General features: G+C 50.6%; 2 protein-coding genes across 7 annotated transcripts in view; one reads left to right on the top strand and one right to left on the bottom strand.

Moving 5' to 3' along the window:
• Nucleotides 1-17,089, top strand: part of Cdh23 (cadherin related 23) — a 322,925-nt gene extending 305,836 nt beyond the window's left edge. For 2 of the 4 annotated variants that reach the window (XM_042690124.1, XM_042690126.1), the window contains 21 exons: nt 255-479; nt 1,043-1,212; nt 1,354-1,491; nt 2,740-2,859; nt 5,429-5,606; nt 5,779-5,990; nt 8,022-8,213; nt 8,348-8,461; nt 9,726-9,855; nt 9,959-10,210; nt 10,289-10,450; nt 12,640-12,896; nt 13,245-13,342; nt 13,755-13,875; nt 13,969-14,048; nt 14,185-14,225; nt 14,302-14,362; nt 14,532-14,661; nt 14,806-14,928; nt 15,237-15,341; nt 16,546-17,089. In XM_042690124.1, coding sequence (XP_042546058.1) covers nt 255-479; nt 1,043-1,212; nt 1,354-1,491; nt 2,740-2,859; nt 5,429-5,606; nt 5,779-5,990; nt 8,022-8,213; nt 8,348-8,461; nt 9,726-9,855; nt 9,959-10,210; nt 10,289-10,450; nt 12,640-12,896; nt 13,245-13,342; nt 13,755-13,875; nt 13,969-14,048; nt 14,185-14,225; nt 14,302-14,362; nt 14,532-14,661; nt 14,806-14,928; nt 15,237-15,341; nt 16,546-16,872 — 3,236 coding nt within the window. In that variant the 3' untranslated portion in view covers nt 16,873-17,089. The remainder of the gene's footprint in view (nt 1-254; nt 480-1,042; nt 1,213-1,353; nt 1,492-2,739; nt 2,860-5,428; nt 5,607-5,778; nt 5,991-8,021; nt 8,214-8,347; nt 8,462-9,725; nt 9,856-9,958; nt 10,211-10,288; nt 10,451-12,639; nt 12,897-13,244; nt 13,343-13,754; nt 13,876-13,968; nt 14,049-14,184; nt 14,226-14,301; nt 14,363-14,531; nt 14,662-14,805; nt 14,929-15,236; nt 15,342-16,545) is intronic. The other 2 variants (XM_042690127.1, XM_042690128.1) reach the window with 1 other exon arrangement.
• A 677-nt stretch (nt 17,090-17,766) lies between these two features.
• Nucleotides 17,767-27,254, bottom strand: part of LOC122116482 (prosaposin) — a 33,524-nt gene continuing 24,036 nt past the window's right edge. The window contains exons 7-15 of one of the 3 annotated variants that reach the window (XM_042690129.1): nt 26,935-26,991; nt 25,332-25,340; nt 23,644-23,775; nt 22,160-22,255; nt 21,636-21,879; nt 21,404-21,561; nt 21,027-21,107; nt 20,688-20,795; nt 17,767-18,502 (exon numbers count right to left, since the gene is read on the bottom strand). In XM_042690129.1, coding sequence (XP_042546063.1) covers nt 18,467-18,502; nt 20,688-20,795; nt 21,027-21,107; nt 21,404-21,561; nt 21,636-21,879; nt 22,160-22,255; nt 23,644-23,775; nt 25,332-25,340; nt 26,935-26,991 — 921 coding nt within the window. In that variant the 3' untranslated portion in view covers nt 17,767-18,466. The remainder of the gene's footprint in view (nt 18,503-20,687; nt 20,796-21,026; nt 21,108-21,403; nt 21,562-21,635; nt 21,880-22,159; nt 22,256-23,643; nt 23,776-25,331; nt 25,341-26,934; nt 26,992-27,254) is intronic. The other 2 variants (XM_042690130.1, XM_042690131.1) reach the window with 2 other exon arrangements.

The raw sequence follows: 27,254 nt of genomic DNA, 5'->3' as shown, positions 1-27,254 counted from the left end.
AGGGCCTCTACCACTCAGAACTCAAGACGAAGTAGGGCCTCTAGGCCACTCAGCCACTGGGTACAACCCAAGTCCTTCTGCCATGTGGAAGGGCAAGGCCGGGCCAGAGGGTATGATACAAGAAGTCACAGGAAGGCTGTGGCATGCTGCCATCTCCTAGACTTGGATGAGGCTTACGAAGCCCTGGCCAACCCTATTCATGCCTCTCCTCCCTACCTCCTTCCTCCCCTCCACAAACCCCACCTTTACCCCAGCCAAGCTGACAGTCAACATCCTGGATGTCAATGACAATACACCGCAGTTCAAGCCCTTTGGGATCACCTACTACACAGAGAGGATCCTCGAGGGGGCCACCCCGGGCACCACACTCATCGCTGTGGCCGCTGTGGACCCCGACAAGGGTCTCAATGGGCTGATCACCTACACACTGCTCCACCTCACACCCCCAGGCTATGTCCAGCTGGAAGACTCCTCAACCGGTAGGTGGGAAAGCTGCTGGAGATTTCAGGGACATAGGTGTTATGTCCACCTGCCCTCAAGCAGGCCCAGGGCCTGCTTCTCACCCTCTGGTGGAGGGACGGGGAACAGGGAGCCTGCCTCAGCCGTGCGATGGGCTGGGCCAGATCCAGTACAGCGGACATCCTATTATTCACTTCTGGCTGCTTGGAGTAGAGAAAAAGACAGAGGCACCTAAGCCCGAGATGTCCACTGGAATCCTAGCACACCCTAGCACCATCTCCATCATCCACCTTCCTGTAACAATTAGTATCGCTCAAGAATAAAGGGGTTAAGGGAGAGGGCTATCCAAAGAGGAGGGCTCTCCAAGGAGATCCTGGGCTACTTGCTGTCCTTATCAGTGCTCCAGGAAAGAAAGTCCAATGTCAAGTCTTCTTAGCCCCCTGGCCCTTTCACAGGGCAGTGCTGCCTGATTGCCCTCCTTAAGTGTACACACCTGCTCCTCAGAGCCTCAGACCCTTCTCAGACTTCAGAGAGCTGCTACAAATAAGGAGTGACCCCAACAGTAGGTGTCTCTGTGTCTCAGGGAAGGTCATTGCCAACCGGACAGTAGACTACGAGGAGGTACACTGGCTCAACTTCACAGTGAGAGCTTCAGACAATGGGTCCCCACCCAGGGCTGCTGAGATCCCTGTCTATCTGGAGATTGTGGACATCAACGATAACAACCCCATCTTCAACCAGCCTTCCTACCAGGTGAGTGGTCAGGCCAACAGATTAGGCAAGACCTGTGACCATGATTGGTGTAGCTTTTGTCCCACCTGCCAGTGCAAACACCATGGGTACTTTGGACAGGGTGTGAACTCCAGGGCTGACCTTGGTCCACTCTCTCTGCAGGAGGCCATCTTAGAGGATGTACCTGTGGGCACTGTCATCCTGACTGTCACTGCTAATGATGCGGACTCGGGCAACTTTGCCATCATCGAGTACAGCCTTGGCGACGGGGAGGGCAAGTTCGCCATCAACCCCACCACAGTAAGCAGGCCATGGTGGGCTGGGGCTGGAAGTGGGAAGTCCCAGGATCACAAGCTGGGAAGCCACCCAGATTTACAAGTTTTTCCGTTGTTTCTGGGTCCTGCCACTTGGACATCAGCAACCTCAGAGGTTAGCAAACTCAGAGTCTCTCACTCATGTGCGCACATTCGTACATACACACACACACACACACACTCTCTCTCACACACACACACACACACACACACACACACACACACACACACACGTACGCGCACGCACCTCTGTCAGCTGCAGCCTGTCTGCCCAGCTTGTGGGGAGGAAGTAGCTAGTCTTTGGGAAGTGACCCTTTGTGGAACAGAAACTTCTTAGATGTGAAAGTCCATGGATTGCTTTCAAGGACTACCAAAATCAAGAAAAGAAACCGGGCATCAGTGGCTCATGCCTGTAATCCTAGCTACTCAGAAGACTCAAACCTCAGAGGTTTGAGGATCAAGGTTCAAAGATAGCCAAGGCAGGAAAGTCCATGTGACTCTTATCTCTAATTAATTACCAAAAAACTGGAAATGGCACTGTGGTTCAAAGTGGTAGAGCACTAGCCTTGAATACAAAGGCTCAAGGACAGTGACCAGGCCCTGAGTTCAAGCCCCAGTACTGGCACATACAAATAAAAAATAGGAAAGTGGGCACAGTGTTTGAGCACCTATTGTATGCATGGCTTTATGCTCGGTGTGGAAGAAAAGAAAAAACCCTAAAGGTCAGATGTCCATGTCCCCAGCTATCTCAGACCTGTGGGAAACTAAAACTAGAAGAAAACATAGGTCATGAATTCACATGTATGCTCATTGGGTCAGAGTGCTATTTTCAATATGGAAGAGAGTCCTGTGGCCTGGGAGTGTTTGGTGAGCAGAACATTTCCTGTTACTAGAGCTGAAACAGGACTTTTCTTCCCACTGCCCCTCTCTGCCTGTCCCCCAGCTTTCTGCCCATCAGTGGGGCTCACTTCTGTTCTATCTTACAGTCAGACATAGTTCCTGGCCTAGCAGCAGCTAGAATCCTCTACTCTGCCAGGCCCTGGTTAGGCAAGTTGCTCCAGCCTGGGCTGATGTTCCCAGGGGTAGGAAGAGCACAAAGAGTCACTAGAACCTCAGACCAGGATTTTGTTCAGTGCCATACCTGTAGACTCCAAAACAGTGTTCAGCCATAGTAGACACCCTATCCATGCCTGTTGAATGAATGAAGGACTTGAAACAACCTTCCCCTGACTAGGGAGACATCTATGTCCTGAGCGCTCTGGACCGGGAGAAGAAGGATCACTATATTCTGACTGCCTTGGCCAAAGACAACCCTGGGGATGTAGCCAGCAACCGTCGAGAAAACTCAGTGCAGGTGAGAGTACCAATCTGCGCCAGAGAAAGTGGATGTGGCAGGGAGAAGGAGGAGGTCAGTAAATAAAGTCTGAAAGAGGTGGGGGGGGGCGGGCACAGGACCACCCAGTCCCCTCAAACATGGTTGCAGACAAGAAAAGGTAAAAGTTTGCCTTGTGGTTTCCAATGGCTGGGGACATCACTGGTGTCACACTGCTCCCTGGGATAGCTGGGCATACCTGGGGGTGGCCGTGCTGGCCCAGAATCTCCATAGTGCCTCACTGAAACAGGCCAGCAACCGAGCATAAGGACAAAGTAGTCATCTTATTTATGACTTCCTCCCTCAACCCCTCCTCTTTTTTTAAAATTTTTGAGACTGAACCTTACTATGTAGCCCAGTGATCCTTGTGCTTCAAACACAAGGATTACAAACCTGTACTATCATGTCAAACTTGTTTATGACTCTTTTTTTTTGGAGGGGGGCGGGGTCTGGTCGTGGGGCCTGAACTCTGGGCCTGGGCGCTGTCCCTCAGCTCTTCAGCTCAAGGCTAGCGCTCTACCACTTGAGCCATAGCGCCACTTCCGGCTTTTTTCTTTTTTGCTTGTGTGGTGCTGGGGAATCGAACCCAGGGCCTCAGGCATGCAAGGAATCTTCCCAGCCCCTTGTTTATGACTCTTAAGTCTTTAATTTTTATTATAAAGGTGATGTACAGAGGGGTTACAGTTAGAGTACACATTGGGGCCGGGAAGGTGGCTCAGCGGTAGAGTGCTTGCCCTGCATGCATGAGGCCACGGGTTCGGTTCCTCAGCACCACATAAATAGAAAAAGCTGGAAGTGGCACTGTGGCTCAAGTGGTAGAGCACTAGCCTTGATCTGAAGAGCTGAGGGACAGCGCCCAGGCCCAGATTTCAAGCCCCCCAATCGCCAAAAATAAAAGACAGAGAAATAGTACATCTTTTTTGATAATGTCACCCCTTCCCCTCATGCTTTCCCAGTTTTTCCCTCCCATATCCCACCCACAAGTTGTATAGTTCATTTTCAACATAGTGTCTAGTGAGTACCATTTCTGCATTTTTTACCCTTTTTCCCTCCATTTCTGTGTATGACTCTTAATTACTGAGTGACCAAATTCATGGCACCCTTCCCATCTTGGCTCTGGTGTTCTGTGGCTGTCTCTCTCTATCCTACACTGAAGATTAAACCTGCAGGCTTCCTGATTGCTACATACCCCGGCCCTCTTGTTCATATTTTGTTTTTGATACAATGTCTATCTCAGCTGACCTGGAACTCATGATCCTCTTGTCTCCACTTCTCAAAGAGCTGAGATTATAAGCTTATGCCACTACGTGGCTCATAACTCCCCTTCTAAGCCCTTTGTCCCTTTTTCTACCCCAAGTCCTAATATTTTGCTGCCTCTATTCCCCATAATTCTGCAAAGGAAACTGCTGAACAAATGGAGGATGAGAAGACAAAGAGGCCTAGATTTGTATGTGCATGTGCATGTATGCATGCCAGTACTATGGCTTGAACTCAGCCTCTGGTTCTTACTTGGCTTTTTCATTCAAGACTTGAGCCATGCCTCCACTTTCAGCTCTTATGCTGGTTCATCACAGCTAAGAGCCTCACAGACTTGGAGTTGGCTTCAAACCAGGATCCTCAGACTTCACCCTCCTGAGTAGCTAGGATTACAGCGATGAGCCACCAGCAACTGACTCCCAGATTCTCTTTTTCAGGGAGAAGGGCCTATCGGGGAGCACTCACACATACAGTATCTCACATTCATGCACAGTGCTGGGAAAAACATGGTCTGTGGGGTGGAAGGCTAAGGTCCTGGAACTGAGCCATATGCATTTGTTGATAGGCCTCTCTGACTGTAGAGGGTGCTGTGGATGTGACCCTAGGAAATAGGGAGATGAGGTGTCCCGAGCCTGCTTTATATCCCAAAAGGGATCTTCAAAACCAGGCTCTGATGTACTCAGGCACAGCTGGGGAAGGGAGGCCTCCTGGTCTGCTATGTTTGGGGGTCAGCAGAGGAAGCCTGGTCCCTGGACACAGCACAAACTCCAATTGACAGGGGCCCTAGGGCTGGGTGTGGTAGCTCAAACCTCTAATCGCAGCACCTGGAAGCATGGAGGCAGGAGGAGGTGAGTTCAAGGAAGATCTGGACTACAGAGCAAGACCCTATCTCAAAAATAGTAATAAAGAGGGGTCCTGGGGAGTAGAAGAAGCCCAGCTGTCCAGTATGAAGTCCTGGAAAATAGAGCCAGACTTCCAGAGCCCTGGTGGCTGAAACACAGGAGGAGGGGAGGAGCCAGGGGTTCCTGTTGCTAGTTCTGGTACCCACAACTCCTCACTGTTCAATGTTTATTTGAGCAACACTAATGAAATGTAGCAGGTGGTGTCATGTGCCAGCCTCACAAGGACTCTGAGAGAAGCTATTTCTATCCCATTTGCACAGTTATAGAAACTCAAACATTCAGTAAGTTACCTGAGTCCAGGCTCCAGTGTGTTTGAAGACAGTACTTCCCTCCCAGGGCAGTCCCTTCCTGGACCCTGACCTTTGACTTTGATACCCGCTCCCCCTCCCCAGGTGGTGATCCAAGTGCTGGATGTCAATGACTGCCGACCACAGTTCTCTAAGCCCCAGTTCAGTACGAGTGTGTATGAGAATGAGCCAGCAGGCACCTCGGTCATCACCATGATGGCCACTGACCAGGATGAGGGCTCCAATGGTCAGCTCACCTACTCCCTCGAGGGTCCTGGCATGGGTATGTAGCCTGTCCTGGGTGCCACAATGACTTACAGGGTGGGTAGTGGCAGATTGCCTGCCTGCAGACCCCCCCACAATCCCCCAGGCTAGAAGGAAGAGGAAGGAAGGGCACAGACAGGAAGGATGTCTCAGCCAGAGCCTGATCTCCTGCCACCCTCTGCCCCTGCCAGAGGCCTTCCACGTCGACATGGACTCAGGCCTTGTGAGCACACAGCGCCCTCTGCAATCCTACGAGAGGTTCAACCTGACCGTGGTGGCCACGGATGGCGGGCAGCCCCCGCTCTGGGGCACCACCATGCTCCTGGTGGAAGTCATCGATGTCAATGACAATCGTCCAGTCTTTGTGCGGCCACCCAATGGAACAATTCTCCATATCCGGGAGGTACTTCTGCCTACCAGTGTCCATTCCCCATGACCAACCTACCTTTTCATTCAGCAGTCATGACCCAGGAGAGGGGGAAAGGGGACCCATTGTCAGGAGGGGATACTGAGGCCAGGTAGAGGAACAGACTTGCCCAGGGCCACACAGAGAAGAACCAGACAATGGTTAACAGAGTGGGCAAAAGCTCTTGAGTTCAAGTGCCACGCTCTGGTGATCTTGAACAAGTGACTTCTCTGAGTGTGTCTTCTCAGCTGTACACGGGACCCCGTGTCTTTCTCCTAAATGTTTACCAAGTTCCTGTCTCCCCATTACCCACTTCCTCCACACTTACCTCAGAATAACCCAGGGCCCTTCCGTCTGTCTGGTGTTGCTGCTGATGCTGAAGTGCAGGCAGCCCAGAGCTGGGGACAAGCAACTAGACAGCAGGAGAAGGGACTGAGGCCCTGGAATCACTCCAAGTCTTTCCTTCCTTGGTCTGAATGACCACTTAAAGACAGAGGAAGTGTTTCTTCCTCTCCTTCTCTTCCCCTCTTTCTCCTAAGCCTCCAGGGTACAAATGTTCCTTGGTGGTACACTTGGGGTATCTGACTTATTCTCTGCCTCTCACCAAACTTCAGCAAGTCTCCCCTTCTCAGAATGTCAGTGCTCCAATATGAAGAAAATTCTCCCAGGACTGGATTCTAATACGTGTGTATGTGTGTGTGTGTGTGTGTGTGTGTGTGTGTGTGTTGCGTGCGCGCATGTATGTGTATATATGTATTCATGTATACCACTATTGGGGCTTGAATTCAAGGCCTGGGTGTTGTCCCTGATCTTTTTCACTCAAGGCTAGTGCTCTACCACTTGAGCCACAGCTCTACTTCAGGCTTTTGGGTAGTTAATTAGTGATAAGAGGTTTATGCATTTTCCTGCCCTTCCTGGCTTCAAACCTTGATCCTCAAATCTCAGCCTCCTCAGTAACGAGGATTACAGGCATTAGCCATTTGCACCTAGCTTCAAAAGCCTTGTCCCTGATATGGCATCAATGGTGTCTGAGTGGGTTTCCGTCTGCTACAGATGTGGGTACTCAGCCCCCTTGACCAGCCCTGAGGAATACAGGATGTGTGCTCTGCCTTTAACTCCCACATTCCTGCCAACAACCTCTTGTCCTTTACCTTAAAGCTAACTTGTTCAATCTTATTGTAATTCATAATGCTTGTCAGCTGCTTCAGATCTTTTCTGTGGAAGGGGACAGTATAAATTAATAATCATCTAGTTCTTTTCCACACCAAAGGCCCCGTTTACTAAGTTTTCCCTTCAAGGGCTCTGTATCCAGGAAGATTCATGTCTCCGGAACAGCCCACATTTTCAAAGTAATTATCTGTTTGTCATCTCGCTTTTTATTAATTGGATGTACCTGCTCTTTGGAACTTCTGAGTGTCATGATCAATGAGATAAACAACAGAGCCATGCTGAGCCAAGAATTTTTCTAGAAGTAAAGAAACATGCTGGAGTTCTCTTGTCCTAGGCAGCCTCTGCATGGGCTGATGTCTGATCTCAGTTGGGTTTTTGGTGTCTCAGACTGAAGTCAGAGGAAGGTGAGAGATTGGGGCTCATGGCAGTCAAGTAGGCATGTCCAAGTTCCACAGTGAATTGGTAACTGGAGCCAGAAGGCCAACTAGAGCCAGGTGCCCATGTCTCCCATCTTCAGGTGCCTCATTGGCCCCATGGTGTAACCAGCATTGCTAGGATCAGGTAGTAATAGCAGAGAGAACAAGACAGACATGGGACCAAGTGTGGGGGGTGACTTGGGGAGTTCCTGAAGCCCCCACCTGCAGTGGCCCTGAAGGGATGATGGAAGCTCTATTGGTTGGTTTGGGAAGAGGGGGAGAAAACATCAGGCGTTCAGAGGGTCCAGCCACACAGGCAGGCCACCCTAAGGAACAGGAAGGAAGGAGATAATGTCCCATATGGCAGGAGAGAGGACAAGAGCTCTGTCAGAGCCTGGATTCCCTCAGAGGTCCAGATGCCTCCTCCCCACGGCCTCCTTAGGAGATCCCACTGCGCTCCAATGTGTATGAGGTCTATGCTACCGACAAGGACGAGGGCCTGAATGGAGCGGTGCGCTACAGCTTCCTGAAAACAGCCGGCAACCGGGACTGGGAGTACTTCACCATTGACCCAGTCAATGGCCTCATCCAGACCGCACAGCGCCTGGACCGCGAGAAGCAGGCAGTGTACAGTGTAAGGGCCAGGGTGCCTGGCAGGGCTGGTAGACTTTGCTCCTGGAACCACCATCAGGGGACTGTTCAAGGAAAGCATGTCTGAGGTCCTAAATACCTCACCAGCCTTTCCTCTGACCCCTCCTCTGCCTCCAGCTCATCTTGGTAGCCAGTGACCTGGGCCAGCCAGTGCCATATGAGACCATGCAGCCCCTGCAGGTGGCCTTGGAGGACATTGACGACAATGAGCCCCTCTTCGTGAGGCCTCCGGTGAGCTCCCCGATTCCCGGCATCCATCACACCTGCACAGGCATCACCGTCAGCCAATGCTTACCCACACACTCCCAGTGTACCCTGTCCCCTGATTCACATCTAGTTACTGAGTGGAAAACAAATCTGTCAGAAGCAGGTGCCAATGGCTCATGCCTGTAATCCTAGCTACACAGGAGTCTGAGATCTGAGAATCTTGGTCCAAAAGCAACTTGGGCAGACAAGAACAAGAGACTCTTATCTCCAATAAAACAGCAAAATACCAAAGTGGAGGGATCCAGCCTTGAGTAAAAAGGCTAAAGAGCACAAGGCCCTGAGTTTTAAGTCCATGCACACACACACACACACACACACACACTTACCTTCACATAAGAACAGCTATAGTACACAGTAATAAGCATCATTTCCAGGTGCCACCCAGTGATCATAAAAACAGACAAAACACCCACAATATTCTTGCATGTACACACACACATAAAGAATGAAAACTGGCTGGGATTGATTGAACTGGAATAGACAGAAATAACAGGGCTCAGGGCCACTGGTGTGGACACCATCCCAGGGATGGGATGTCCCCTAGAGATGATCCTGGGAACACACTTATTTAGACTTTCACTCAGTGAAATATCCATGTGCTCTAAACCAATGCTAAGCCATCCTGTTCATGGAGGATGTCATTGGGTGACATTTCCCCAGACATGGAGCTTAGTTAAGACATTCTACTGAGCTGGATGTTCATGTCTGAAATCCTAGCTACTCAGGAGGCTGAGATCTGAGGCCATGATTAAAAGCCAGACCAGTTAGGAATGTCTGTGAGACTCTCCAAGTTAACCACCAAAAAGCTGGAAGTGGAGCTGTGGCTCAAGTGGTAGCCTTGAGCAAGAAAGCTAAGAGACAGCACCTAGGCTGTGAGTTCAAGCCTTAGTACTGGTACAAAAAAGGTGGGGGGGGGGGGGCGGAGCAGGGCTGGGAATGTGGCTCAGTGGTAGAGTGCTTGCCTAGCATGCATGAAACCCTGGGTTCAATTCTTCAATAGCACATAAACAGAAAAGGCCAGAAGTGCTGTGGCTCAAGTGCTAGCCTTGAGAAAAAGAAGCTCAGGGACAGTGCCCAGGCCCTGAGTTCAAGCCCCCAGGACTGGAAAATAAAGTTGCCCTGTGAGGCCTTGGCAGTAAAATCCCCTTCACCCCCAAAGTCATCCCTTAGGGTCCTCTTGGCTAGGTTGGAAGCCCTGGCCTCCTGTCACAATCTTCTCCCCCTGCAGAAAGGCAGCCCCCAGTACCAGCTGCTGACCATTCCTGAGCACTCACCCCGTGGCACCCTCGTGGGCAACGTGACAGGCGCTGTGGATGCAGACGAGGGCTCCAACGCTATTGTATACTATTTCATAGCAGGTGGGGCCTGACACAGCCAGCTCTTCCTGGACCAGGGGGCTGGAGAGGGCCCACATTTGCCCTGCCTGCTCTACCCCTCACCCTGTGCCCTGTCCACCTACAGCTGGTAATGAGGCAAAGAACTTCCATCTGCAGCCCGATGGGCGACTCCTAGTGTTGCGGGACCTGGATCGGGAGCAGGAAGCAGTCTTCTCCTTCATCGTCAAGGCCTCCAGCAACCGCAGCTGGACACTGCCCCGCAGCTCCTCCCCAGCCCTGGACCTGGTGGCTGACCTCACCCTGCAGGAGGTGCGCGTGGTGCTAGAGGATATCAACGACCAGCCACCACGCTTCACCAAAGCTGAGTACACCGCAGGTGCGGGGCCAGGGGCCTGGGCTTGGGTGTGGCTGGCCCCTTCCCTGCCACTTAACACCACCTTCCTTGCTCCCATAGGGGTGGCCACTGACGCCAAGGTGGGCTCAGAATTGATCCAGGTGCTGGCCCTGGATGCAGACATCGGCAACAACAGCCTGGTCTTCTATGGCATTCTGGCCATCCACTACTTCCGGGCCCTTGCCAATGACTCTGAGGATGTGGGCCAAGTCTTCACCATGGGTAGGAACCTGGCCACACATGGGTGGCTTCCAGCCGAGATCTCTCTGTCACTTTATGGACTGTCATCTGGAGGAGATGGGAATCCCAGGGCTGATGTGAGCCCTTCTGCTCACCTACTTATCCATCTTCCATTCTCCAAGTACCACATCTACCCCCTGCTACTTATTTTAGTTTTCACTCAGCTTTTCCAGCTCACAGCTGGTACTCTACCACCTGAGTCATGCCTCCAGTCCAACTTTTTTGTTGGTCCTGAGGCTTGAATTCAGGGGTCTACTACTTTGAGCCACACATGGCTCCACTTCCTGTTTTCTGGTAGTTAACTGGTTATAAGAATCTCATGGACTTTCCTGCCCTGGCTGGCTTTGAACTGCAATCCTCAGATCTCAGCCTCCTTAGTAAATAGGATTACAGGCATGAACCACTAGCACCTGATTCAGTCCAGCTTTTTTTGCTGGTTAATTAAAGAAACTATACTTAGGGGCTGGGAAGGTGGCTCAGTGGTAGAGCGCTTGCCTTGCATGCCTGAGGCCCTGGGTTCGATTCCTCAGCACCACATAAGCAAAAAGAAAAAAGCCGGAAGTGGCGCTGTGACTCAAATGGTAGAGTGCTAGCCGTGAGCTGAAGAGCTAAGGGACAGCGCCCAGGCCTAGAGTTGAGGCCCCACAACCAGTATAAAATAAAAAAAATAAAATAAATTAAAAAAAAAAAAGATACTATACTTGGGCTAGAGAATTTCTACTCCGGCTGGCTTTGAACCTCAATCCTCAGATCTCATCCTCCTGAGTAATTAGGATTCATTCAAGCATGGTGCTAGGCACTGTGAGCTGGAATTCAAGGAGCACTTCAACTTCGGCATATGTACTTTGGCTTGATCATTTGCCTATGTGCCTCACTGAGGCTCGGGGGCAGATCTAGAAGGACCCTCTGTCCTATTACCATCTCCCTCTTCTCTCTACCAACTCCTTGTCTGTGTGCCAGGACAGAATGTCAGAGAGACTCCTGGCTGCAGAGATCTTCTAGACCTGATCTAACTCCTCAGCCTCCTGCTCCTTTTTTTTTTTATTTTAATCAGTCATAGGACTGTCCCTGAGCATTTTCACTAGAAGCTCAAAACCACAGGTCCACTTCCAGTTTTCTGGTGGAGAAGAGTATCTCCCAGACTATCCTGCCCAAGCTGGCTTGGAAACCATGATCCTCAGATCTCAGCTTCCAGAGTAGCTAGGATGACAGGCATGAGCCAACAGCGCCCGCCTTCCCTCTGCCCCTCTTAAGGCCCTGTGTCCAGCCAGGCTGAACAGCCTCCCATTTGCTCCTTCAGACCCCTGGGCCCCTCCCTTCACAGACCCTCTCTCTATTTTCATCTGCCCTCCATCCTTCAAGGTCTAGTCCATGTGCCAGCTCCTCCAGTCTGCACTTGCACCACTCTCAGTCCAATTATCAAAGGATCAGAGGCTAAGTAGCTTGGCTGAAGGTCATCCAAAGCTAAAAGTGGCATATTTTGAATCCAGGTCTATTGTCTTTTTAGAGATGTCTACCTTGTACCTTCAGTGATGACTGAAGGTACTGTGTATGAGGGGTCTGAACTACTTGTATCCAGTACATGAGAGGGACACTAAGGGAGCTCAGAAATGGCCGTGGCACCCAGCAAGGGACATCAGAGTTATACACTTACCTCTGTATTAGTTCAATCTACAATTTTGTTTAATAAGCAGATTGTTTACAAACTTGGCAGTTGTTTTGTTTGTTTTTTTATTTTTATTTTTTTGGGTCCGGTCGTGGGGCCTGAACTCTGGGCCTGGGCGCTGTCCCTCAGCTCTTCAGCTCAAGGCTAGCACTCTACCACTTGAGCCACAGCACCACTTCCGGCTTTTTGCTTATGTGGTGCTGGGGAATCGAACCCAGAGCCTCATGTCTGTTTTGTTTTTTAAGGGATTCACATAATTGAAACACCTAGCTCCTCTAGGAAAAGCAAGTTGTGGCAGGGTGACAAGGTAGCAGCCAAGACCTGCATGGCTGTCCCTTCAGATGGACAGTCCCTCCCTCCCCCTCCAGCTCTTACCTTTGCTCCCTGTGGGGCATCTGTGCTGCCTACTCAGGTAGGCCCTAAGCCCTAGGCCCTCCCTTGGGGTGCTCAGGAATGCTGAGTGCTGAAAGTTGAATTAGGCCTCAACCTTGGGTGTTTCCCACAGGGAGTGTGGATGGGATCTTGCGCACCTTTGACCTCTTCATGGCCTACAGCCCAGGCTACTTCGTGGTGGACATTGTGGCCCGAGACCTGGCAGGCCACAATGATACAGCCATCATTGGCATCTACATCCTGAGGGACGACCAGCGTGTCAAGATTGTCATCAATGAAATCCCTGACCGTGTGCGTGGCTTTGAGGAGGAGTTCATCCGCCTGCTCTCCAACATCACTGGAGCCATTGTCAACACAGATGACGTGCAGGTACCCAGGGGCCCACTTTGGGCTAGGGGCAGAGAGAGTAAAAAGGAAGCCTGACAGAACAGGCACTTGGAAAGGGGCTATGTGCCTCCTGGGTCATTTCCTAGCAGCATGGCTTTGAGTAAAGTTCCTCCAGATCTCTGGGCCTGTTTCCCCCTAACTAAAATGGGACTACTAATGGTCACACCTGCTCTGTTGGGCAATGTGTACTATGCTTTGACCTTAGCGATATCTGGTAGTGATAGGTCATGACAGGGTAGGACAGAAGGGCTCCTGGAAGAAGCTGCTCCTCCCCTCCCCACCTCACCCCTACTGTAGTGACCACACCCCATAAAGATTCCTCTCCTCTAGTTCCATGTGGACCAGAAGGGCCGGGTTAACTTTGCCCAGACAGAGCTGCTCATCCATGTGGTGAACCGTGACACTAACCGTATCCTTGACGTTGACCGGTAAGTGCTGGCTCTTTGCCTCATCTTGTCTCCCTCCCCACCTGCCCTGGAATCAGGAGGCACAAACAACATCAGGCCCACTGTGTAGGGGCTCCTCTTAAGAGGCAGGCAGGGTTGGAGGAGAGAACATGGTATGGGCCATTTTAGCTCTCTGAGCCTATCTGGTCTCTAAAATGGTATCTGCCACCTGTCGCGAGAGTAGCCCAGGCCCCTCATGCAAGTCTGAGGACCAGTGAGGTGCCAAGCTCTCTTAGGCAGGCAGGCAGGCTTTCCTCTCACAAGACCAGATGGTGAATCTAGGGGCTAGAGACTAGAACATAGCAGGCTATGTTGGGGGTAGTGGGGGCGGGGGGTGGGGGAAGAGGGTGTGACTGTGGTTGAGCCAGAGCCGAGCTGCTAGCCCTTCATCCAGAGTGATCCAGATGATAGATGAGAACAAAGAACAGCTGAGGAACCTTTTCCGGAACTACAATGTCCTGGACGTGCAGCCTGCCATCTCAGTCCGGCTGCCGGATGATATGTCTGCCCTGCAGGTACCAGGATTGCCCCTACTGCATTCCCCCATAGCTTGGGCAGGCTCTACCTCAGAGCCCATCTGCTTAAGCCTGGCCTACTTTTTCCTGCAGATGGCAATCATCGTTCTGGCCATCCTCCTCTTCCTGGCAGCCATGCTCTTCATCCTCATGAACTGGTACTACAGGACCGTGTGAGTATGCCCACTCCTGCCCAGAGCTAGATGACCACCCTGCTCCTGGATGCTTGGGGGTAGGGAGAGATTTTTAGGGCTAAGCGTCTATGATTCAAGCCCAACATCCCTCATGGAGGTCTCTGTTTCTCTGCAGACATAAAAGGAAGCTCAAGGCCATTGTAGCTGGCTCAGCAGGTGAGTGAAGGCTATGATAGACCAGGAAAGGAAAGGCAGGGGCTCCTCCCACTCTACCTTTACACTCTCCCTGCAGGGAACCGTGGCTTCATTGACATTATGGACATGCCCAACACCAATAAGTACTCCTTCGATGGGTGAGTGGGGCCCTGAGTCTCATTAGTGGAAGCTCTGCTGGGACCCTCCTAGGAAAGAGCTCCTTGCAGCCTGGGATGCGAGCGCCCCCTGGTGGGTTGTCCGCCACCTCCCACCCTTGGAACCTCCAAGAGGTTGGCTCTCCAACCTCTTCCCACTTCCCAACTGCAGAGCCAACCCAGTGTGGTTGGACCCCTTCTGCCGGAACTTGGAGTTGGCCGCCCAGGCTGAACACGAGGATGACCTGCCCGAGAACCTGAGTGAGATTGCAGACTTGTGGAACAGCCCCACCCGCACCCATGTGAGCCCAGGGCAGTGGGTGGACTGAGGGACAAAGGCTCCCCTTTGGCCAAGGAGCTGGGTTCTCGGAAGGATTGTTGTTCCCTACCCGGTGGTGTGTACATAAGTGTCTACCACTGTTCCGGTTAATATCCCCTCTTCCCAGGGAACGTTTGGCCGTGAGCCAGCAGCAGTCAAGCCTGATGATGACAGGTACCTGCGGGCAGCAATCCAAGAGTATGACAACATTGCCAAGCTGGGCCAGATCATTCGCGAGGGACCCATCAAGGTGAGCCCTTCCTGCAGTCACCTACACCCAGATCCTGACTGACACTGAACCCCATTCACAGATACAAGGAGGTACAAACTCCAGGCTGTTAGATCTCCCTTCCATGGGGGGAGAGCACCAGGGTGAATGAGCTGTAACCTGAGGTGGTCTAAGTTCAGGCATAAGCCGACATAGACTCTGGCTGGCCAGTCAGCAGGCCTGGCTCCCAGCCTCTGCACAAGGACTAGACACTATGCACCTGACTCCCACAGGGAGCGAGCGTGGGCCTGGGACAGACTCGGTGGGGGTTAACCCTCTCCCTCCTCCAGGGATCGCTGCTGAAGGTGGTCCTGGAGGATTACCTGCGGCTCAAAAAGCTCTTTGCACAGCGGATGGTGCAAAAAGCCTCCTCCTGCCACTCTTCCATCTCCGAGGTAGCGAGGTAGCCAGGGGTGGGTGGGAGCTGTGTGCTGTGCCCCACTCCTGGGGATGCTGTTGCTCTGCCATCCTTCTCTGTCTATAGAGCCCAACAGCCATGGCCAAAGCCCTTCTTAGGTGGTAGGTGGGTCTAGGAAATCAGGAGGTTCTGACTTCTGGCCCCAGGATTTTCCCCAGGGATGGTGGGCTCAGAGGCAGTTTCTGAGTCCAGAAACTCCAAGCTATCTTTGATGAATGGTTTACTTTTAAGGAAGTGGTGAAGGACCAACCAGGCCTACATGTGTAGGCAAGGCAGTTGTGTCAACATTTACACAGTGACTTAAAAACTGATTGCCTAAGCTGGGCACAGGTGGCTCACATCTATAATCCTACTCTAGAAGCTGTGATCTGAGGATCACAGTTCAAAGCCAGTTCAGGCCAGAAAGTCCATGAGACTCTTATCTCCAATTAACTACCAGAAAACAGGAAGTGGCACTGTGGATCAAAGTTGTAGAGCACTAGCTTTGAGCAGAAAAGCACCCTGGTCCTGAGTTCAAGCCCCACAACTTCGGGCTGGGAAGGTGGCTCAGTGGAAGAGCGCTTGCCTTGCATGCCTGAGGCCCTGGGTTCGATTCCTCAGCACCACATAAGCAAAAAGAGAAAAAACAAGCCAGAAGTGGTGCTGTGGCTCAAGTGGTAGAGCACTAGCCTTGAGCTGAAGAGCTGAGGGCAGTGCTCAGGCCCAGAGTTCAAGCCCCACGACCAGACCCAAAAAAAAAAAAACAAAAAAAAAAAAAACACTTGATTTCCTCTGGGTACACAATGTCAACTGGAACTGCCAAACACAGGGCACAAAGGGCCATCTGAGTCATATCCACACCCTATGTATCTCTACCTGGCTGGAACTGAGTTACTCATAGGGCTGGGGCATGGTCCCAACCAAACCCAAAACTATCATACTTTTTAAGTCAACTTGGTGACAGACCTTTTTTCACAGGACATGTTCCTGAGGTCACAATGACACCTTAAATATCCATGGGCCCCATCCCTCTTCAGCAGCACCTTAAGAGGCTAACAGCCTGTACAGGCAGGTTCCTTTTGTGCTAAGAATAGAAACCTATCTGATGGGACCCTGGGGCCATTCTGCTCACACTTGGGACATGGCCTTGGGCTGGGAGGTATGGGGTACCCTGAGCCACAGGGGTTCCTGGCCTCTTGCAGCTGATTCAGACTGATCTGGAAGAGGAACCTGTGGACTGCAGCCCAAACCAGGGCAGCCTGCGCTTCCGCCACAAACCACCTATGGAACTCAAGGGGCCAGATGGGATTCATGTGGTACACGGCAGCACCGGCACACTGCTAGCCACTGACCTCAGCAGCCTACCTGAGGATGACCAGAAGGGTCTGGGTCGCTCACTGGAGACGCTGACAGCCACTGAGGCCACCGCATTGGAGCGCAATGCCCGTACAGAGTCCGCCAAATCCACACCTCTGCACAAGCTCCGAGATGTGATTATGGAGAGCCCCCTGGAGATCACGGAGCTGTGACTGATAGGTGCCTCACTGGCAGGAGGTGCTCAACCCCAGGGCGGGAGCAAGGCCAAGCCAGCTCTGCATGGACCACCTTGGTTTGGCCCTGGCAACCTGCACAACTGTTGAGACTTTTGCCAGACTGTCATTCACCATCTGATCTCTACCTTCATAAGATTTGTTATTTTTTTAAGAAAACCAAACAAAATACTAAGCATCTAAGGATGAGGTAAGGAGGGTCACTGGGGGCTCAGGAGACTGAGGACCAGCTGCTGGGCTAAAGAGGGCACACAGGCCCTTGTTCCTCCTTCCACTCCACCCTGGCAAGTCCCAATCACCAAAAGGCAGGACCCTAGCACAGGAACAAGGCCCAGGCTGGCACCCCTAATGGCCAGCCAATGACTTTGAGGCCAGCTGTGCTATCACCTGTCTGAACACCCAGGTGGAGGCAGTGAATGGTCCCTGCCCTCCACATAGACAAGGTCAAGGTCAACATTCCATTTCACTGGTTTCTCCAATGTGCCCAGCTGTGAGATATGTGACTGATGGAAACTTCCCGGGTTTTGAATGTAGAGTGTTTGTGTGCTCTTTTTCCAAATTAAGTTATTCCCTCACTGTTTCCCCTGGTTTTAACTGATTCTCACTGGAAGTTTCTAGAATGGTCTGTTTAAAAAAGAACTCAAGGAACTGGAAATATACTGGCTCTGGAGAAGTACCATGCATGTACTGAGGTTACGGGGACCACAAAAGGATGAAAATAGGCAGGTTCTCCTACTGCAAGACAGTTAGGTGGCCTTTTACCCATTGTACTTTCTGCTTTTGGCCAAGAGGGGCCCTTGGAACTACTAGATGTGTGAAGGGGTCACGGGCTCAGAGCCCACACTGATTCCTGACAGAAACTCAAGACCCAAATCTGTTAACAGAACTTTATTGTTAAATCACAGAAACTTTAGTAGTGCAAGACAAATGAAAATCACTAAGTCTACATAACAGCAAATGGCCATCTTGGTGGCTCAGCTTGCAGTCTCCTGGCAATCAGTGGTGGCAGGCAAAAAGCCCCAGACAGTACCACTCTGCACACTGCGGTAAACCCTCTGCTTGTTGGCCACACTGACTTGAAAAGGGCCAAAAAAAACTGAAGCAGGACAGCAGCATCCAGACAGGCACGCAGGCAGCAGCCACCAGGGATCCCACATGAGAGCCAGAGTACATTCGGTACACAGGTACACTTCCCACAGAACCCCAAACAAGGCATGGACAGGAAAAAGCAGACTCAAGGGTGCTTCCAAAATACAGTGGGGGATGAATGACATTGTCTTAAAGACTGCCTGCTCTTCTGGCTCTCACCAGCACTGGAAATGCCCTCCCTGCTCCCAGCAGGCGCATGCAAGGGCAGCTAGAGACCTTGGGGCCCAGTACCTCATCCTCTGGCAGACAGGGAACACTGAAGCAGCTGTTTGTGGGCTGCCAGCACGTTCCACAAGACAGCAATGCTATTGGGGGGAAGGGTGTAAGGACTTTTTTTTTTTGGTAAAGTCAAATGGATATTTGTGCGTTCACTACCCCACATACACAAGTAGAAAAGGTTACAGTTTCTGTGAGATGGAAAATTTTAATTCCACACGTGGCGTTTGCAATGGTCCACAGCCTGAGAGGAGAAAGAAAACTGTTTAGGCCTCACACAAGCTAAACACCTAACACCTAAAAGTGGGACCCAGCATCTTCTGAGTACCCAATACAGTATCTCACTTAGGAGTAGGATATAGAGATGCATACTATAATCCCAGCACTTGGTAGTTTAAAGCCAGCCAGACTACATGGTGAAACTCTCTCCAATAAGGGGGAGGGAAACTAGGTGCTGGTGGCTCACACCTGTAATCCTAGCTACTCAGGAGGCTGAGATCTGAGGATCACAGTTCAAAGCCAGCTGGGGCAGCAAAGTCCATCAGACTCTATCTATAATTAACCACCAGAAAACCAGAAGTGGCACTGTGGCTCAAAGTGGCAGAGTGCTTGCCTTGAGCTGAAGAGCTAAGGGAGAGCGCCCAGGCCCAGAGTTCAAGCCCCATGACCAACAAAAAAAAGGAGGGTGGGGGCTGAAGTCCTAGCTCAAATGGTAGCTAGAGTACTTGCCCAGCATGCGTGAGTCCTGGGACCAATCTCCAGTATTACCAAGAACCTGTGGTCATTAGATCTTTGAGGACTCTTACGAGACCAAAGCGGCATGGGTAAAAGTCCTTTACTCTTTAGCAGATGAACACCACAGTAGCTTCAGGACCCATGCCCTGGCTAGAGAGGGACGCACAGGCACATTTTTCTCAGCAGCAGAAACCAGTTCCAGGGCTGGCCCACTGCAGGGTAGGGATAATGGGTCAGGCGAGAGCCTGGCTGGAGGAAGGAGACAGGCCAGAGTAGGGACCTCTCTGCCTCTCCCTACAGTAGCCCACAGTGACTAATCAGTATGTGACATGGTCACAAGAACCCCAGGGAGGAAGAGAAAACTGCATAAAGGAACATTAAACAATGAGGTCAGACCCAACATCCCTATCCAGGGAAGCAGCCTGGCTAGCACTGGCAGCCACCATCTAGGACAGTGCCATGGCCCCTGCCCCTGCCCCTGCCCCTGCCTAGGATGGATGGGCCAGGGCTATTTCAATTTCTAGGCCCCAGGGCAAATGTGTTGCTAAGGCACAAGAAACTGCAATGGTCTAGGCAATTAAGTCCCACAGGCCTTGTCCACACACCCTGTCACAATAGGCCAACAACAGAGAAGCTTCACACTGAAGAATATCCTTCACCCCCTCTCTCCAGACGGCTCAGCTGGTAGAGCCCTTGCCTGGCCCCAAGTATCAATCCTCAGTTTAAAAAAAATGCCAGGCATCAGTGGCTCATGCCTGTCATCCTAGCTACTCAGGAGGCTGAGATCTGAGGATCTCAGTTCAAAGCCAACCCAGGCAGGAAAGTCCGTGAGACTCTCATCTCTAATAAAATACCAATCGAAGTGGTGTTGTGGCTAAGGTGGTACTGCTTGCCTTGAACTGAAGAGCTGAGGGACAGCGCCCAGGCCAAGAGTTCAAACCCCAAGACAAAAAAAATGTGGGCAGGTGGCTCAGTGGTAGAGCACTTGCCTTGCATGCATGAGGCCCCGGGTTCGATTCCTCAGCACCACATAAGCAAAAAGAAAAAAGCCAGACATGGCGCTGTGGCTCAAGTGGTAGAGCGCTAGCCTTGAGCTGAAGAACTGAGGGACAGCGCCCAGGCCCAGGCCCACGACTGGACTCAAAAAAAAAAAAAAAAAAAATGTGAGAACTGGCATTGTGGCTCAAAGTCGTAGAGCGCTAGCCTTGAACAAAAAGAGCTTATAGACAGTGTCCAGGCCCAGAGTTCAAGCCCCATGACTGACCAAAAAAAAATTGAAACAAGAGCATGCTGGTAGCTCATGCTTGTAATTCTACCTATTCAGGAGGCTGCACTCTCAGGATTGCAGTTTAAAGCCAGCTCATGAGACACTTACCTCCACATAACTACCAAAAAGCCAGAAATTGAATTGTGGCTCAAAGTGGTAGAGTGCTAGCCTGGAGCATAAAAAGCTCAGAGTATGCCCAGGTGCTAAGTTCAGGTCTCAGATCTGGCACACACGTGTGTGTGCACACACACACACACACACAGAGACCATCGTTAGCCCTACCTTAATTGGGAAACCCTGAAGACCCACCTGCCTCCCTGGGTTTTCATCCCACAAAAGCAGGCAGAGAACTGAGGTCCCTACAAGACAGGGTCCTGAGCAAGCCATCCTGCTGAGGACAGGCTGCAGCCTATGTGCAGGTACTTACATTGCACTGGGCCGCCGTCTCCATGTTCTGGCACCAGTAGCCAGGACCCCAGACACATTTCTCAGTTCCCAAAAGAAGCTTACGAGCAGAGGAGCAGGCTCCGATTTTCTGTGTAAAAAAGGATAAAGATAAATGAAGGAGTCACAAGTAGAACTCTGTCCCTGTCAGGACAGAGTGAGCACTTCCAGAAGCAGGTGGAATCAGTCTTCTGACTACCAGGGGTAGAGAGAACAGTTGTTCTCTGTCCTAACTCTGCCAAGTGTGAGAGGAACCTTCCAGTCCATGCAGACCCCCAGGTTACAACTGCCTGAAGGAGCTAGGCTGCCCAGGGAGGCTTACTGTGCACACGAAGGAAGGATCCATGACCTCCACAAGGATCTCCACCAGCACAGGCTCATACTCGGTCACGAACTCATCACACTGCCAAATGAACATGGGACACAGGTCAGGACATGCACACAGCCATACAAGGCCAACAGGTGCCCAGCATACTCCTCTATCATGGTCCCTGAGGTTCCTCACCAGGGATCCCTGGGGGCTATATTCCCAGATATCCTTCTACCCACATGGCCCCCTAGCCCAATTCTTTTCCTTCCATAGCTCCATGTGAGCCAGGTCAACTCTGGGCAAAAGCTACCTGACTCCAGGCCTGGGAAAGAAGCAGCCATCTGTCCTCCCCATATTTCACAGCAGTGCACAACAGCTACAATCCGTACCTGGTTCTTGTAGGGGTCTGGCAGAAAGCTGCAGCCCTTCTCTAGTGCAGCCAGGATCTCCTCCTTGGTGCTGTTTTTCTCTAGGTTGTGCTCCAAATAGCTGATCAGCTTCTTGCACACCTCGCAGAAGCCCCCTTTCTTTAGTTGAGTCACACGTGCTGTAAAAAAGGGCACAGGGCTCAGTACTGGCAGGGTCCCAAGAAGGCTGCCCCTTACTGTACTCTGGGCTCACCAGGTGATGCAGACAGTTTGGGCAGCTTAGGTGGCTGGGGCAGCCCTAGTCGACCAATCTTCCCCATCCGCTCCTTGTCAGAGGAACAGAGGCTGAGTTCCTGGCACACCAACTCGGGGCTTATCTCATGTTCCAGGATTGACCAGACAGAGGGACCATACACATCCACCATCTCATGGCACACATTGGACACAGTAGCAGGCAATAGGGAGCACGTAACATTCAAGCTTTTGAAGACTTCCTCCTGAAACACACACAAAAAGGAGCATGTAAGATGGGAGGGTAAGTATGGAAAAGATTCTAAAAACACCAGGAAACCATCCCTCACTCTATACATAGCACTGAAAACCAGGGGAGGGTTGTGGCTAAGTGGTAGAGCTCTTGCCCAGCACATGGTTTCGATCCCCAATCTACCCAAAAAGAAAAAAACAGCAAGGGTCATCCCAACCCTCCTGCTTCCACACGATTCCCTGGGGTGGGGTGGGTGGGGGGTGAGGACAGGCCTTCCTCTGAGGACAACATACCTCAGTGATGTTGTTCTCAATCAACTTGTCCATCTGCTTCACCACAAATTCACAAGCCTTGCAGAATACACCAGCCTGGGCCTGGATCAGCTCCTCCTATGAGGATGGGGTGGGGCAGTTTAATATTGGGACTGGTATGTTAGTAGGCTAAGGGCCACTGCCCAGTGAATTCACAATGACATACAGCTTCCTTTGGGTGTGATTTCCAACTTCATTACACAGTGGAAGGTCCATCCCTTTTTCCAGTCTTCCATTATCACCACTTCTCTTGCCCCTCCCACACAGAGAGAGAGAGAGAGAGAGAGAAAGAAAGAAAGAAAGAAAAGAAAAGAAAGAGGAGGAATTCCTACCTCAGGCCCTCCCTACCATGAAAGGATGACCACATGCATCCAGTTATAATCATTTGGTCATTCCATGTTGGAATTGGGAAGGTGGACAGTGAAGCAGGACCAGAACCAGAATGAGAAATTCAGTATCTATCTACTTCCTCTATTTCTTTTTTGTTTGTTTGAACTCAGGACCTGGAGCTTGCTAGGCTGGTGTTCTACCACTTGAGCCACATCTCCAGCTCAGTATCTACTTTTTTTTAAGTCAGGGGTTTGCTCTGGACTTTCCAAAGTCTCATTAACATCTGAGATTGTTACTCTAGATCCTCCCTTAATAAAGCAATCAGGTTGAGGAAAACCTTCTGTAAAGCCAAGCATTCTCTACCTCCACTAACCAGCACAACAGGTCCAGCTCCATGTGCCCATCAAGCACTTGAAATGTGGCTGTGTCACCAAGGATCTCAAGTTTTAATACTGCTTAACTTAAATTGATGTAGTCACACATGACTAAGAAATACAACCATGAACTGGATGAGCAGGGTGGCACCTCCTGAGGGGAGAAGGCCCTGCTTCCTGACTTTAGGTACACAACCCTACCTGTGGCCACACATACTAAGCAGAGGAGCAAGCACACAGGGAGACAGCTGATAGTCCGATGCAAAGGACATTCTTGAAGCATATGTATTTCATGTGTAGTGTGAGCCAGGGCCTCCTGAGAAGGCAGAATGCCTTCATTTACTCCCCACAACCCTAGGACAGTGCCTGGCCCAAAAAGGTACTAAACACAGGTCTATTACAGAATAGAGTAGATCTTTACCAAAAGGGGTGCTAAGGGAACAAATCTACAAGCACAAAAAGGCACAGGTCCATTGAGACTTCCAGCCCTGGGGAGAACATCCTGGGTCTGTCCTGTGGCTACAGAAGCCAAAGGACTCTGGAAAGGGAAAAGGGGAGGATGGAGTTGGGCACTGAAATAAGTTTGCTCCCCTCAGAACTAGGGCATGTTAACTGTAAAACAGCTGGGGAGGGGGCTGTGTCATTACCAGGAAATATCCATTCTATACCTAGAGTAATCGCAAACACAAAATGTGTGAGCTCCAACAACAGTGTCAAGCAGAGTGTCACACAATCCCCACCAGTACACAATGGCACACGTACCTCAACAGTCTCCACCAGTTCCAGGGCAGGAAGGACACTCTCAGCAGCCACTTTGGCAGGGATCAATGTCTGCATGGGCACTGCCTTGACCTCATCACAGAAGCCAACCAGTACACAAATCTCCTTGGGTTGCTGAAAAGAGCACAGAACCATCAGACACAGCCTGCTCCTACTGCCTCAGGCCTCTGGCTAGACAGGGTACAGAGCACCCTGACCAGTGTCAAGGCTACCTCCTCCCACCCACTGGCAGGGACTCTATAGATTCAACTTAAAAGGGCTGGTGTCCAAAAGCAGGTTACATGCGCCAGCTCCATCTGGAGAAGGTAGCCTTCAGGCAGAGCCAAGAGTGGCCATGGCTGCTCTAACCAAGAACAGAATTTCTAGCACCTTTTAACACCCCCTCCCCCCAGACACTCAAGCTGCTCAGCTCATTCTGTTAAAGTAAACTTAAGGGGACCTACTGTATACATAAACAGAAAGCCCAAGGCAATAGAAATACAACCATATTGGATCTTTTGGTGGTAAAGCCATTTAAAATTATGTATTATGGGGAAAATGCTGGCTTTTTTTCTATAAGCCACATTCAGTGTTCACAACTATACATATGAAAGCCCAACCTCTAACTCATGAATCATCTCAGTTCACAAGGTCTTCAAACTGATGCCCTCTGCTGTCTAGACAGCCCCATCACAGAGGATGAGAGCTAGGACATATGCATAGTATGAATGCAGGCCTGGAAGTCTGCCTCCCTCCAACAAGCTTGCAAGGAGCATAGCAGGCCTGTCTGGAGGCAGGCAAGCTAGACCATGGCAGTATCTGCCTTGTGCCACCAAAGAAGGCTAGAACAGTTAAGACTGGGGTGCAGGGAAAGGGGCATCCTGTCTTTAGCACACTTTAAAATATGGAGAAGAATTGGAATGAGGCTAAAGATACAGCAAGATTTTTAGAAAAAAAAGATGCCAAGGATTCAGGAGGCTTTGTTCTGACTCCCTGAAGTGGCCTAGGTTAAAAACCAGACATTTCAAGTTCTCTCCCATGAGACCTCAAAACCCAGATAGATTCCAACTCAAAAGGAGCTCAAAAAAAACTCTGATGGCTCAGCCAGTATGGACTGAGGTATGGTCCCCACAGAGTGCCAGCCACTGTAGTTCCAGATCCCAAAGGAGCCATCACCCAGAGAGCGGAAGCTACAATCAAGAGACTGTTTCCAGTTCTCTGGATCAGCAGCCATAATCTGCAGGCTGTCTGCATCCAGTTTGCTCATGCAGCAGAAGCATTTCTGGAGTTACAAACCCAGCAATGATGTCATGCACTGCCCACACACATTATGACAGACACAAGGTGCTGTACTGAGAGCCAGGCCTCCACTGGAAGAAGCTGAACTGCCTCGGGGCCACCTGGGTCCCCATTCTCACTAGTGATCCAAACATGGGCTTGCATGTGAACAGAGGACCAGGCTCTGCTGACTTCTATTTGCCCCTCTCAGAAGGGGAGAAGGGCCCCTGATACCTAAGTGCTAGATCTTAAGGGAAGGATGCCTAGACCAAGGGGAACCTTTGCCTTTCACAATCATTCCTTGTATCTGTCAGAGATGACCATGCCAGACACCACCCCCAAAAAAAGAAAGAAAAAAAAAAGCAGATAACTAGAAGCAGCAAATCACTACAAGCAAATTCTCTGTAACATACCTGATCCTGCTGTTCAACAAAAAAACAGGAAATCGGAGGTGAAAATAAAGAGAAAGGAAAGGACACAACAGTTAAGAAAAATTAAAACAGTCAGTTAACCAGGTGTACAGATGTCACAAAGTCTAAGGGACACCCTGGCAGTCTGCTGGCAGCAACCTACCTTGCTCCTCTAGCTTGCGGTGCCCCAAAAGCCACTTGGGCCCTCAAGGGGTAGGTAGACCCCACTGCCCAACTAGTGTGTACACTATCCCTACATCCAGCACTAAACCATGATCAGAAATTGCAGTGATGCCAGCCCTGAAGCCTAATCCCTACCCAACCTTCCCAAAGCACAGTCATGGGGCTGCCACAGCAAATCATTCTCCACTGCCCTCCATCTTGTGTTTCCATTAGGAATAGCAGCTTTGGTGAGCCTCACTAAGGGAAGCCAGGGATGGGTACAGATAAGTGGCTATGAGGACATTCATCACTCCAAGGGCAAACCTGAAAACAGCATCAACACTTAGCCAGCAGGGACTGGTCACATTCCATGGACAAGAACTTTTTAGGGGAATATGCAATTAAAGTACAAACTCATACATAAATAAAGGCTCCCATTGATGGGTTTTTGAAACCCCAAATGATTTCTTAAGTAGCAAATATTATCAGTAGTTATCAAAAACTTGCTACACAGTATACTACGATAAGAAAAATTTTAAGTTAGTTCTGAAGAAGCACTTCACTAAGTCACTTCACACCAAAGGCTTCTTTCTACCTGCTTCAGGTGCATGTCTTTGTTAACAGACTTTACATGTTTTTACAAGGCAGAGCATGAGCGATAGTCCCAAATAAGCCACCGCTCCAGGAAAGTCTACTAGAACAGGCAAAGGTAACTCTTGCCAGGCTCTGCAGACCATTAGGCCTAGGTTGCTGAGGAAGCACGAAGTGGGGCTACTGGGTTCCAACAAAACTATCTACAAAGCAGGTAGGTAGTAAGCTTTGTAAACCTCTATGAAAGACTGACTCAAGCCCATCAGTGCCTGTGCAGCCAATCAGAACATGAGACCAGCATACCCTACCGCTCCAGTCCCACAGGGTAGATCTGAGGAAGCCAGTGCCTGCGGATCAGCCAGTTCCAACTCCTGTGACCTTTTACCCAACCTCTCACAAGGGCCTGAAGGACATCTGCTGCCCAGATGTCAAGGCATGAGCTGGGGCTCAAACAGCCACTACAGTTTACAGTTGACCTTGCTACAGAGCACAGAGCCAGCTTTGCCAGGCTGGGTCCCTCTTTCCCCATCCCAAACACAGGCTGCCCCACAGCAATTCCCCTGCCTGGCATGGTGACAGGGCAGACTACTTCTACAGGCCCTAGCGTTAATAGCCAGACACTAGCAATCTGATAGCACGTGCACAGGCAAACAGGTCCCAGGCCACCACAGGGCAGACCCAGGATCAGCTGGGAGGGGGGGAAGGGGGGGAGGGAGAGGGAGGGGGAGGGGGGGCCAGATTTGTCCAACTCAATACTCTTAAGGTAAAAAGGGGAAGCTAAAACATGTAACATTTTAAATGCCTGGAAACACTTCAAACCCAAATGCTAACAAGGGTCTTCGCTACTACCTACCATATGCATCATCATCTGGATAGCAATTTCAGAGTACTGGTTGACATAGTTCTTGCACTGGAAGGACAGAAACAGGCTGAGTTAAATTTATTACTACAACAAAGCTTTCAACCTGCATTTTCAATAAGGCGTGTGCGTGACTGACAAGCAAATGCCCTAGGGTAGAATGGGTATGTGTTTTGGTCAGATAAAATAGTGATTTGGCTATTCTTCCTTCCATAAAAACTCTGTGGAAAGTGTTTTGAAAATACAAGGATGTTAGATTTTCTGTATCCATTTTATGGCCCATACTTGCCCCAAGATCTTTCAGCAACTCCCTC

This window comes from Dipodomys spectabilis, unplaced genomic scaffold (genome assembly GCF_019054845.1).
Source record: "Dipodomys spectabilis isolate Male_0828 unplaced genomic scaffold, ASM1905484v1 ptg000136l, whole genome shotgun sequence".
Classification (NCBI taxonomy): domain Eukaryota; kingdom Metazoa; phylum Chordata; class Mammalia; order Rodentia; family Heteromyidae; genus Dipodomys; species Dipodomys spectabilis.
Note: the sequence above shows the minus strand (reverse complement) of the source record. Positions and strands in the feature narration are given on the sequence as shown.